Below are 12,058 nucleotides of genomic sequence, written 5' to 3' on the forward strand. Positions count from 1 at the left end.
GCTCTGTGGCAGCCCCGTGCCCTGGGCACGGAGGGGACAAGCACAGCCGGGGGCACCGGTGCTGCCGGGGGCTCCCTGCCTGCGCTGGGGCTCGGCCACAGCGCCCAGCACACGAGACACAGTCGACATCACCGAGGGGGCGAGAAGCCTTTATTTAACACGGCGCGAGGAGGGGCACGAGGCCGCGGGGCAGCGGGGGAGACCCCTCCCCGTGCCTGGCACCGCGGCGGCTGGGCGCGGGGGGCCAGCCCAGGCAGGGCCCGCTCACAGCGTGGCCTCGCTGCGGTAGAGCGGCTGCGGGGGCTCCCTGGGGCGGGCGCCGGCGCGGCGCCGCGCGGTGATGAGCAGCGTGCCCGCCTCGGTCAGGGCACAGCTCACCGACAGCGGGTCCATGTCCTCTGGCAGCTGGCACTTGTGGGTGAAGGTGTCGTAGATGGTGCCGTCCTCGGCCACCTGCAGGGAAGCAGCACCGGCGCCGTGGGGCAGGGCACGGCACGGCACGGCACAGTGCAGCACCGCATGCCGCCGCGCACCGGGGCAGTTCCCACTGCCAGCAGGGGCATGGTGACCACCAGGGCACTTCCCAGTTACCCCAGTTCTGGTGGGGGGGCAATTCCCAGCTGCCCCAGCACCAGAGAAGAGCTCCATGGGGCAGCTCCCAGTTACCCAGCGACATCAGGGGACAATTCCCAGTTACATCAGCAGGGAGCAGTTCCCAGTTACCCCGTTGCCAGCAGGGAGAGTTCCCAGTTGCCCTGACCAGGGCAGGTGCAATGGGGCAAGAGATCCCAGTTGCCCCTTTGCCAGGGGACAGTTCCAGTTACCCCGCTGCCAGGGGGTGCAATGGGGCAGGGGATCCCAGCTACCCCATCGGGGCTGCCCACTTACTTACCTTCTCGGCCTGGATGGTGACGTGGCAGTTGGACGTGGTCACCACGATGTCGGGGGGCTCGAACTGGCTCACGTCGGCCACCACCTGGTAGGTGTCGCCCTGGGCCCGCACCCAGGTGCCCAGGCTGCAGGGGCACACGGCGCCCGGGGACCCTGCGGGCACCGCGTGAGGGGGCTGCCGGGCGCGGGGCGGGGGCGACGGGGGGCACAGGGAGGTCTGGAGTATGGGGGAGTAGCCAGGCACTGGGGGACCTGGGGGGTGCGGGCTGGGGGCACACGGGGGGGGGGGGCTGGAGATAGCAGGGGGCACTCAGTGGTCTGGGGGCACTGGAGGGGGCCTGGGGGCAGCAGGAGGAATGGGGGGGGACTGGGGACACAGAGGTGGCCAGGCAGGTGGGGGTACTGGATGTCCTGGGGGGGTACAGGAAAGTCTAGGGGTGCTGGGAGGGATGGGGGGTAGCAGGGGACATGGAGGGGTCTGGGGGCACAGGGGGGTCTGAGGCCATGGAGACATTGGGAGGGGTGGGGGGCACTGGCAGTGGGAAGGGGCATGGGGGGCGCTTGGGGACACAAGGAGGTGCAGAAGGGCTTGAGGGGGGATGAACTGGGGGCACAGTGGGCCTGGGGACAGCAGGGAGCCCTGGGGGCTGGGGCCAATGGGGGGGCATAGAGGGTCTGCAGGGGCAGGGGGATGCGGGGACACGGGAGAGCCATGGGGCACAACAGGGGCAGTCGGGCTTCCCCCCACAGCCACCCAAGTCCATGCCACCAGTTGGGGGCAGCACCCCAGGGTGTCCCCACTCCATGCCTGGGGCAGGGCAGCTGGGTACAGCTGAGGGGGGGGGGGGGATGGGTGCAAAAGAGGGGTGTCCCCCATCACCACCTCCCCCCGGCCCCATGGCAGGCAGGTAGCCAGCCGCCGCAGCCCCCCGCCACCCCTCGGTACCTGGGTACCCGAAGGCATCGTGCGCCCGAGCCCCGAAGGGGCCGTGCCGCCGGTCGCCCTCGAAGCGGGGCTCGCCGGCCCCCGGGCCCTGGCTGTAGGTGCTGATGCGCTCGGCGCGGTACGTGGCGGCTGAGCTGAGCGAGGCCATGCCGCTGGGCCGGGCGGGCAGCGAGCCCCCCGGCGCCCCGGCCGCGGCGAAGGGGAGGGGGCCGGGCCGGGCGCCCGCAGCCTGCAGATGCCCATAATTAGCCCGGTAGCCGCCGCACGGCCACCCCGGCCCAGGAATGCGAGATAAGGGCTGGGGCCTCTCCGTCACCCTGCGAGGCTGCGGGGGGGGGGGGACGTGCAGGGGGACGTGCCACCGCTGCCACCGCAGGCCCACAACCCTTCCCCATGCCAGGCTGCCCCAGCGGGGCAAAGGGTGCCCCCGACCCACAAAAGAGGCACCCGGCACTCTGCTCACACGACTGACTTTATTGGAGGCCTGGTGGGATGGAGGCAGGCTGCGCGGGGGCGCGGGCACCCGCGGGCACCCCACAGCACGGCCCCAGGGCAGGGGACTCGGCAGGGCTCGCCGCACGGCCCCACGGCACGGGGCACCCTGGCTCCTGCACAGCTGTGCACACGCAGACACCCAGGTGCATGCGCACACACACACACACACACACACACACACACACGTATGCAGACACTCGCAGGTGCACACGCATGCACGTGCTCAGGTGCACACCCCCCACCCCTGCACTCACACACGTGGGCACGCAGACACGTGCACACACATGCACAGGCATGTACACACATGCATGCATGCACACCCACATACGTGCCTGCACACGTGCACATACGTACCTGCCTGCATGCATGCACACAGATGTACTCATGCACACACACATAGATGCAAACAACACACAAACATGTTCACACATGTACGCACACACGTAAACACAAAGGTGTACACACACACACACACGCACACACGGCAAAGCCCCCCTGCCCTCCTGCAGGTGCCCCCTGCCCCGCTGGCCCTCCTGTCGCAGCCCTGGGGGCAGGGTGCTGCCCAGTGGGTCAGGTCGGAAAGGGGCCCGGATGCCTGGGTCCCCTTCGTGCTGCAGGCAGGGCACCCCTGCGCCTGCCTCGGTGCCCCCGGCTGTCCCAAAGCGGGAGGGTGTTGGTGAGCGTCCGTGGGTGTGCGTGCCTGGGGGCACGGCTGGGCCAGCTGGCAGGGAGCCCCTCACCGGGGCATCAGGCCTGCCCCCCCCCCCCCCCCCAAGGCCTTCACACACACCCCACCACCGTCCACGGCATGGCCATGCAGGGTGAGGGGCCAGCACACCACAGCGGGCAGGAGGAGCAGGCGCCTGGCCAGGGCTGGCCTGGGGGCAGCGGGGCGGCAGCGGAGGGCGCAGCGAAGGCTGGGCACACCCTGGGGTGGGCAGGGCAGGGTGCGGGGGGCCCGGGGCCGGGCCTGGGCGTAGCGAGCCTGGGGGGGCCGGGGGGAGGGAGGGGACGCAGCGGCCGGGCCCCGGGGAGCAGCATGCAGAGGCTGGCGCGGGCGGCGAGCACCCCCGCGAGAACGAGCGCCATGCGGGATGGGGGCAAGCGATGGCAAAGCCTGGCCCCCTCCCCAGACCGTGCCCGGACACCCTGCGGCCAGTGGGCACCTGCCGCCCCGGGCACCCCCGAGCGACAGGGGCGCTGGGCAGGCCTGAGCCTCCGTGTAGGCACTTGGTTCCCTGCTGGGGGGGGTGAGCGGCTCGGGGACGCACGGGGACCCGCTGCCGCCCCGCGCTCGCCTGGCGCCCACCCCCGGACAGCACCCGCGTGGGAGGGGGCTCGGGAGAAGCGCTGGGCACGGTGCCCTCCTTCCCCGCTCCCCGGGCGCCCCCTCGCCACTGCTGGGTTTCGGGCCCCGCTGCTGCTGCTGCTGCTGCTGCTGCTGCTGCTGGTGGCACAAAGGCCACGGGACACCTGCCATGGGGGGGAGGGGGTCCGTGCCCACCCCGCTGCCACCGCGGCCCCCTGCGTGTGCTGGCACCAATGCCAGCCCCCCCGCCGGCACAAAAGCACAGGAAGCCCCGGCCGGGCACAGCACCCCACGGCTCGGCACCGCCACGGTGTCCCCGCTGGCCCCACAAGGCATCAGTTCACAGTATAAAACTCAGTCCGATAAAAGCCGGCCGGGGAGAGGGGAGAAAACACCCCCCCGCTCCCCAAACATCCCCGCTGGCCTCGGCGCCGGTGGGTCGGGAGCAGGCGGGCAGGCCCGCCCGGGCGCGTGGGTTGCTCCAAGAGATTTAGCCATGCCAACGGGGGGGAGCCGGCGCCCCAGCGGGGAGCCCGCGGGAGCGGGGAGGAGGGGAGCATGCGAACGGCCAGCCCCACCGACTCGGGGCCCGTCAGTCTCGGGGGGCACGCGTGGGCATCGGGTTGGGTTCGGACCAACTCCCCCCCCCCCAAAAGAGCTCTTCCGAGCTGCCCCCACCCCGCGGCCCCTTCCCCGCTCTCATGCAAGAAGAACAGACGAGGGAAAAGAGACGTGGACAAGCAAAACGGCGCGGGGTGGGCGCCGGGGCGGGCGGGGGCTCGCCGGAGGGGGCGGCGGCGGCGGCAGCCCCCCCTTCCTCCTCCGTGCCCGGCTAGTAAGATGGGGCCGTGGCCCGGTCCGCCCCGGTCTTCATGCCAGCGTGGCCAGTCTCGGCGGCGGGGGCAGTCCGGCGGGGCGTCACGGCTCCTCGGCCTCGTCCTCGTCCAGCGACACCACCCCGGAGGAGGCGACGTCGGAGACTTTCCGGCGCAGCGGGAAGTCCTTGCTCAGCACCACCTCGTCATCGGCAGGCGAGAGGCAGGCCTCGGCGTAGGACACGGAGTACAGGGAGTCCTGGCACCGGAGCCGTGCCAGGCCCCGCAAGGCACTTTGGCTGCCCGGGGGCGGCAGCTTGGGCAGCAGCAGGTCCTCGCCCCCCAGGGAGCCCAGCAGTTTGGCAGTGAGTTCGGAGGGCGACACCATCTCCAGGCTGCAGAGGCTGGAGCAGAGGGTCTCGGGGGACAGGGTGTGCGAGGAGTCGCTCTCGGGCTCGCACGAGCCCTGCCGCACGCTCAGCTGGCACAAGTGGCTGTGCAGGAGGTCGCGCAGCAGCGCGCTGGCGGGCACCTGCCCCGGCGGCTCTGCAAGGCACCGGCACGCCGGCCGTCAGCCGAGCGACCGAGGCCCCGGCCCCGCCGGCCTCCCGCCCCCTCCCTCGGGTCCCCGCCGCTTACCGGCCGCCTGGGAGCTTTCCACGGACGGCATGAAGTCCTCGTCGTAGGACTCGTCGGTGGAGTCGTCCCCGTCCACCGAGGACCAGGCCCGCAGCTTGGCCTCCGCGATGGCAAACTGCTCCGCCACGCCTGGCGCGGGGAGGGCAGCGCCGGTCACGCACACGCCGCTGCTGCCCCCCGCATCCCCCCTCCCTCCGCACCGCTGGCGCCGGCCCGGGGAGCCGGGGCTGGGGGGCGCGCGGGCACTGCCCCCCGGGCGCCGTGCCCACCTGCGGCGAAGCGCGCCTCCTGCTCGCCCTCGCTGAGGTGGCAGTAGGAGCTGAAGGCGCTCTCGAGGGCGGCGGGCGGCTCCACGGGCTTGCACCAGCCCTTCCACTCGATGAGGTGGGCGACGCGGCCCTGCGCCATGGCCGTCGGCTTCGTCACGTGCTCCTTCACCACCTGCGAGATGCCTGGAGCGCCGCCGCGTCAGCACCCCCCGGGGACCCCGTACCACAGGGGTCCCCATGCCCCGGGGCCCCAGGCACCCTGCAGTGGCCCTAGGGACCCCTTGTGCCCCCCAAGCCCCGCAGGGAGGTGGTGACCCCAGTGCCCTCCTCAAGTCCCCCCTGGGATGCCCCCCCTCCAGCCCCTTCTCCCATAGGGGGACACCCCACTGCCCGGATGTCACCCCCTCCGGGTCCCTCTGCCCCCAGGTCCCCCGGCGCAGCGCCCCAGCGAGCCCCGGCGGTTACCGTGCAGCGAGGAGCGGGCCAGGGCGGCGATCTCCTGGATGGTCAGCGCGCGCCGCGACTTGGGCAGCATCTCGACAGTGTCTTCAACATTGACCTGGCCGGGGTGGCAGGGACGTCATGGCCCCGGCGCCCACCCTGCGCCCTGCCCACCCACGCAGCCTCGCCAGGTCTCGGTTTCCCCGCCAGGGACGGGGATAGTGGGGCAGCGGGCTGGGGTTACCCCGCGGCCGAGGGGCTGCTCAGGGTCTCGGTCCCGCTCTGTGCTTGCCCTGCTCCTGTGGGGCGGCTTGCACACACGTGTGTCGCAGGCACACACACACACGTGCACAGGGCCAGTCACGGCCACATGCACGGGTTCAGTGTGCAAATGGGTAGCGACGTGTGTGCGTGTGTGCACAATACGTGCGGCCCCCTCCTCCTCCTGCACACGTGCAGGGTCTGTGCACACACTGCCACTGCGCACACCCCCTGTGCTCGCCTAACACACCTGCACACTGCACACCCCGTGTGCACGCTACAGACCAACACACTGAAGCGGGAGCATACACACGCACTCACGCTGTTTGTACATATGTGATACTAATGCACACATGCTGTGCACACTCTTACACATACACACACATGCATGCACACGCACACAGACCTTCTCGGTGCACATGTGGGTACCCATTCTTGGTACCTGCGTGTGTGCCTGCTCACTGGGTAACCACGTGTGTGCACATGTGCACTTCCACTCTACACACACACACACACACACACACACACACACACACTGACTGTAAACCCACACCGGCACGCAAATGCACTAACTGTGTACACCTGCACACACACACACACACACGCACGCACGCACCTGTGCACTCACTGCAGCTATGTGTCTACACACTCACACACACATGCACTCTCTGCAGATGCACGCACATGCACTGACTGTGAACACATGTGCACTGACTGTACCCACTTGCACATGTGCACTCACCGCATGCACCTGGGCACCCCTGTGTGTGCACCCACACTGTGCACATACACACATGAATACACATGTACATTTGCTGAACACACATGCACACACACACACACACACACACACGTGTGCATGGCCTGTACTAACCCGCGCAACCCCGCTACGAGTGTGCCGCCCTTGCTGAGCGCACGCACACACACACACGCACACGTGTGCCACCAGGGCACGGCTCCCCAGGCGGCGCGGCGCGGCGCGGGGCGGCAGCACCGCAGCAGCCTCCTGGGCAGGGGGGAGCAGGCAGCCCTGGCAGCGCCCGCCGGGCCAGGCCGGGCCTGGGGCCACCCGCGTCCCCTCGCCGCGGCCGCCGGGAAAGCGACTCGGCCTCGGAGGCTCGCAACAAATTGTATCGCCATGGCAACGCGGCACCGTGGACTGATTTCTCCCAGGATACAGCCCCGGCTCGGAGCTGACGTCAGAGCAGCTCCGGAGACGGCAGCGAGCTGGCAGGACCGGGCAGGGGCGGCAGCGGGAACCGAGGCCCCTCGGCACGCACCGGGGCATGCCCAGCGCCGGGCGCCCCCGGCCGCACGCAGCGGGCAGGCGAGTGCTGCGCCCTGGGCACCCTGCCCGCCCGGCGCAGACCCCCCCCCCCCCCCCCCGCCCCCCGGGCATCGCGGCGGGGTGCCCGGTGCAAGCGCAGGCATCGCCCGGCCCCGCGGCCCCGAGCCGGCGGTACCTCGAGGAAGTCCTGGCTGTCGAAGGAGGCCTGCCGTGCCAGGCGGTGCAGCAGGGCCGGCCGGGCGGCGCTCAGCGGCGACAGCGCGGGCAGCGCTTTCACCTCCTTCCACTCCACGTGCAGGGTCGTGTCCACGGCCACTGCGGGAAGAGCCGGGGCAGCGTGAGCGTCACGGTGGCCTCCCCACCGCGGCCGCCCTTCGCCACCCCATTTGGGCATCGCCCTCCTCGCTGCTCACGCTGACAAACACCGGTGCCTGGCAGCTCTGCCCGGCCCTGGGATAACCAGTTTTCTCACCCAGTCTGAGCCCACCCACAGCTCATTGCAGGGATGGAATTGCCACGGCCTGCTTCCCTCACGCGTCCCCGTGCCCTGTCCCGCAGCAGGACCCCGCACCCTCTGGCACGCGACAGGCAGTGGGCCAAGCTGAGCGGGGCCAGGAGCCCTCCGGAGCAGCGCAGCGCCGCAGCGAGGGGAGGGCGCGGGTGACTCACACCCGGGCAGCCCTCCCGCCTGTGTCAGCGGGAACGCGCAGCCCCAGCCTGGCACCGGGGACCAGGCGCCTCTCCCGGCTCAGCAGGTGTTTCGGCAGGGACGGGGCGCCGCGGCCCACCCCGCAAGCGGGCGCATCTCCGGGCTGCGAGGGTGCAGGGCGGCGGGCAGGACGGGGCTGGGAGCGCCGGCTTTGGCGGGGATCCTGGCGGGGACCGCGCTGCCCCGGTGGGGGCCGAGCCCAGGGACCTGCCCCCGGGGAAGGGGAGAGGAAGGGCAGCACGGCCCGGCAGCACCCAGCGGCACCGTCTGCCAACACAACAGCAGCCTTGGCACCGAGCCTGTCGCAGGGGGCACATCAGGGGTCTCCCTGGGATGGGGGTGCAGGGCCCTGCAGAGATGGGAAGCAAGGAGGGGGGGCTTTAAACATTAGGGAGGGGGGGCAGCTGGACCAGGCTATTGGGGTGCAGAACTGGGCCAGGCTGTGGGTGTGCGGAGGGAGGCTGAGCTGGGCCACGTCGCGGTGGGCTGCTGCTCCTGCACCACCTCCAGCCCCCCCCGCCAAATTCGCTGTCCCTGGGGTAGGAGAGAAAGGGGCGAAAAGGGGGGGGGGGGGGAAGCACCAGGTACCATCCTCCATGCCAACAGCCCGACTGCCTGGCAGCAACACCCCGAAGCAGGGGTATGCCGGGGACCCACGGCAGGGAGGGAGTCCCTCCCCGCCCTTGCACTGGCTCCCCATGTTGCCCATGTCACCCCGGCCCCCCAGCCCAGGCCACCCTCCCGGGGGGCCGGGGCAAACATCTCCCGAGGAGCCTCATGGCAGCCGCACCGAGCTGGGCCTGGCTGATGCAAACCAGCAGCGGGATGGGACACGGCGGGGTGAAGAGCTCCCCCCGAGCCCGCCTGGCGCCAGCCACTGGCAGCTGTTGCTGGCATCGCCCCCCCGACAGTAGGCAGGGGCACCCCTTGGTGACAGCCCACATCAACACCCCAGCATCCCTGCCTACAGCACCCCCAGGACACCTCCGGCACGTCTGCAACACCCCCACAGTCCCCAGCAGGCTGCTAGAGCCCCCATAGCCACCCACTGTCCCCATAGCCCCCACCCCGCCTGCTGCATCCCTGGGACATCTGCAGCATCCCCATAGCACCCCCATGATACCCCACAGCCCTCCAAAACACCCCCAGCAGCCCCCAATAGCCCCTCCAATGCCCCTGAACACTCTCAGCCCCCCATAGCACCCCTGTACCCTCCCAGGCCTCTGAACCCCCCCCATCCCATACCCCCTTCCGAGCCCCCTGCACCTCCAGAGCCCTTCTCACCCCCTCATACACCCCACAGCAGCACCCCAACCCCTCCATAGCCCCCCCCATACAGCCTTACCTTCCCTGTCACCTCCCCAGCCCCTAGGGCACCCCAGCTCCCCCACAGCAGCCTCCCCGGGCCCCAGCCCCCCTCGGCCCTCCACAGCCCCTCATCCCCTAGGGACCCCAGGTCCTCCAAAGCCCATACATGCCCCGTATCACCCCCCCCCCCAGACCCCAGGCCACCCCAGCTGCCCTATAGCAGCACGCCATGCCCTCCCTCCCAGCCTCCCTACCCCTCCATAGGCCTCCGCCCCCCCAAAGCCCCCAGAGCCCCACAAACGACACTATTCGCCGCCCCCCCCATCCCGTAGGCCACCCCAGCTCCGCCACGGCAGCACCCCCAGCCCCTAGGGCGCCCACATCCCCGCAGGCCCTCCACGGCCCCCCCCGGCGCCTCCGCGGCCCCACACGCCCCCCAGCCGCCGGCCGGCGCCGCTCACCGATGGTGGTTTTGGAGCCGATGCAGCCCATGCTCCCGGGGGGGCCCCGGTGCGGGCACTAGCGCCGGCTCCGCGCCGCCCGCATCGCCCCCCGGCCGCATGGGCGGCCCCGGGCGGCGCCCGGCCCCACGGGACGGTCCTGCCGCGCCGGGCCCGCCGGTGCGGGAGCCCCGAGCGGTGTCTGCGCCGGGTCGGGGACCAGCACGTCCAGCGACGTCACTGCTGGGGGAGGAAGAGGAGGGAGAGGGGGAGGAGGGCGGCGGGAGGAAGAGGAGGAGGATGGGGGAGGGAGGGAGGAGGCAGGGCGGGAGGAAGGTGGGGAAGAGGAGGAGGAGGAGGAGGAAGGGGGAGGAAGAAGAGGAGCGGGGAGGAAGGCTGGGGATGAGGAGGGGGAGATGAGGAGAAAGGTTGGGGAAAAGGAGGAGGAGAAGAGGGAGATGAAGAGAAAGAAGAGAAGAAGGGGGATGAAGTAAGAAGGAGGGGAGGATAAAGGAAGAGGAAGAGGGGGAACGAAAGAAGAGGAAGAGAGGGGATGAAGGAAGAAGAGAAGGGGAATGAAGGAAGACGAGAAGGTGGCTGAAGGGGGGTGGCCGAGGAGGAGGAAGAGGAGCAGGGGAGGAAGGCCAGGCACCACGGAGAGCGCCGTGCCAGCACCGCGGACAGCGCCCGGCCCCGCAGGACCCCCCGGGACTGCGGGAGACCCCGACCCCGGGACCAGCCCCTGCCCAGCCCCACGCAGCAAGGTGCCCCCTGCCCCGGGGCACCCCAGCTCCCCACTCCCCTCTGCCCTGACCCCCGGCCCCACAGAGCCCCCTGGTTCCCGGTGGCAGCTGGCCACACTGGTCGCCTGTCCCCGCTCAGGGTGCCCACGTCAGGCCTGGCACAAGGCCGCACAGTCCCCCCCCTGCAGCCCCAGCGGGGCATTTCTCTGGCCCTGCAGCCCTCGGGGTGTCACGGGGCAGAGGGATTGGGACTAGGCCCCCTACCATGCACACGCAGCCCCCCCCCCACCCCTTTGCACACACGCTGCACACACCAGCACAGCCCTGCACGCATGGACACACGCACAGGGCACACGCAGCCGTCTGCCCCGTTGCTACCTGTGCCACAGGGCTGGAAGCTCTCTGCGCCCCCATGCAGCGCCAGATGGGCACCGAGTCTTGATGGAGAAAATGCGAGTATGGCAAGTGTCTGCCACCATGGAGAAGCCGAGAGACGGGGGACCCAGGGACGGGAACCCTCCAGCAGCAAGGGACCTGCAAAGTCAGGTCGGGTGGAACGTTTTCCTCCCAGGATGGGGAACAGCCCTAGCTGCCCTCCTGCCCTTCATGACTCTCCTACCACAACCCCTCATCTCCCTCATCCAGGAGCAGCCCAGGCACCAGCAGTGCCTGATCTCCCCAGGGATCCTGGAGGTATCCTGGAGAAACCCCACTCCCAAATGGCACTGGCAAGGGATGCACCACAGAGAGGAAGGACCTCGCTTCTGCCGGCTGGCCTGGCATTGCCCAGGGCAAGGTGCCAGCCTCTATCCCAGGACAGGTCCTCCTCCCCAGCCCTGGCGCTGGGCTCAATCCCATTCCTGCAGCCCTCGCAGTGCAAACAGGGCCTTTGGCCCTGTCTGGGGCCCCCACTCAGCACAGACAGGCTGGTGGTGCCAGAGGGAACAAATATCCCTGCGATGGAGTGGGGCCCAGCAGGTCCTGCCTTGGTGGAGCGGGCATCTCACAGCCCCATGCTCCTGCACAGCCCCTGGTGGGGGGACAAGTCATGGCAGGGCCACAGGCACCAGGGCAGGGAGAGGGCACCATGCTTTGGGGGAGGTGGGGGGGCAGAGCTGCTCCATGCACCCACCGCCACCCTCTCTCCTCAGCACTGGCTCATGGGTGCCTGGGGCCTGCCAGGGTCAGGGTTTCTCTAGACCGGCGATGCGTCTTTGCAGCCTTTAGGACATGACTTCGGGGGGGGGGGGAGGGGGACAACACATTTTACCCTGCTCATGTCTCCCTCCATGAGTCCTGGTCTGGAGCAGTGATGCCGGCCACGGGACCTCCTTTGGAAGCAGTTGGTGTCCACCCACGCAGCTGACTGAGCCTACTTGCTCCCCCCAGCACCCGGCCCTGGGCCACGCCAGGGCTGGAGGATCACTGTAACGTGGCAGAGACCCCCATAAACACCAGTCAGGCCCAGATCTGCCACAGGGTTCTCTCAGATGCCCAGCAGGCA

At 70.1% G+C, this 12,058-nt stretch overlaps 2 protein-coding genes across 2 annotated transcripts; both read right to left on the minus strand.

Annotated features, from left to right (window-relative positions):
* Positions 1-133: 133 nt before the first annotated feature.
* LOC106494207 (heat shock protein beta-7-like) lies at positions 134-2,063 on the minus strand. Its single transcript, XM_067301437.1, has 3 exons — positions 1,838-2,063; positions 893-1,044; positions 134-453 (listed from the first exon to the last, which is right to left on the minus strand). Exons 1-3 carry the CDS (start codon positions 1,983-1,985, stop codon positions 265-267), a joined length of 489 nt encoding a protein of 162 aa, XP_067157538.1. The 5' UTR covers positions 1,986-2,063; the 3' UTR covers positions 134-264.
* A 2,362-nt stretch (positions 2,064-4,425) lies between these two features.
* FAM131A (family with sequence similarity 131 member A) lies at positions 4,426-9,956 on the minus strand. The gene is made up of 6 exons (XM_067301439.1): positions 9,833-9,956; positions 7,530-7,669; positions 5,830-5,923; positions 5,365-5,547; positions 5,096-5,224; positions 4,426-5,002 (listed from the first exon to the last, which is right to left on the minus strand). The coding sequence occupies exons 1-6, from the start codon at positions 9,861-9,863 to the stop codon at positions 4,560-4,562; spliced, it is 1,020 nt and encodes a 339-aa protein (XP_067157540.1). The 5' UTR covers positions 9,864-9,956; the 3' UTR covers positions 4,426-4,559.
* Positions 9,957-12,058: the final 2,102 nt, after the last annotated feature.

This window comes from Apteryx mantelli, chromosome 9 (genome assembly GCF_036417845.1).
Source record: "Apteryx mantelli isolate bAptMan1 chromosome 9, bAptMan1.hap1, whole genome shotgun sequence".
NCBI classification, from domain to species: domain Eukaryota; kingdom Metazoa; phylum Chordata; class Aves; order Apterygiformes; family Apterygidae; genus Apteryx; species Apteryx mantelli.

Coding starts and splice junctions, on each gene's coding strand:
- LOC106494207 (XM_067301437.1), bottom strand. CDS start 1,985: ATGGCCTCGCTCAGCTCAGCCGCCACGTACCGCGCCGAGCGCATCAGC. Junction 1,045..1,837: donor CGATGCCTTCGGGTACCCAG/GTACCGAGGGGT, acceptor CGGTGCCCGCAG/GGTCCCCGGGCGCCGTGTGC. Junction 454..892: donor TCACCATCCAGGCCGAGAAG/GTAAGTAAGTGG, acceptor GCTTCCCTGCAG/GTGGCCGAGGACGGCACCAT.
- FAM131A (XM_067301439.1), bottom strand. CDS start 9,863: ATGGGCTGCATCGGCTCCAAAACCACCATCG. Junction 5,225..5,364: donor GGAGGCGCGCTTCGCCGCAG/GTGGGCACGGCG, acceptor TCCCCGCGCCAG/GCGTGGCGGAGCAGTTTGCC. Junction 5,003..5,095: donor GGAAAGCTCCCAGGCGGCCG/GTAAGCGGCGGG, acceptor GGTGCCTTGCAG/AGCCGCCGGGGCAGGTGCCC.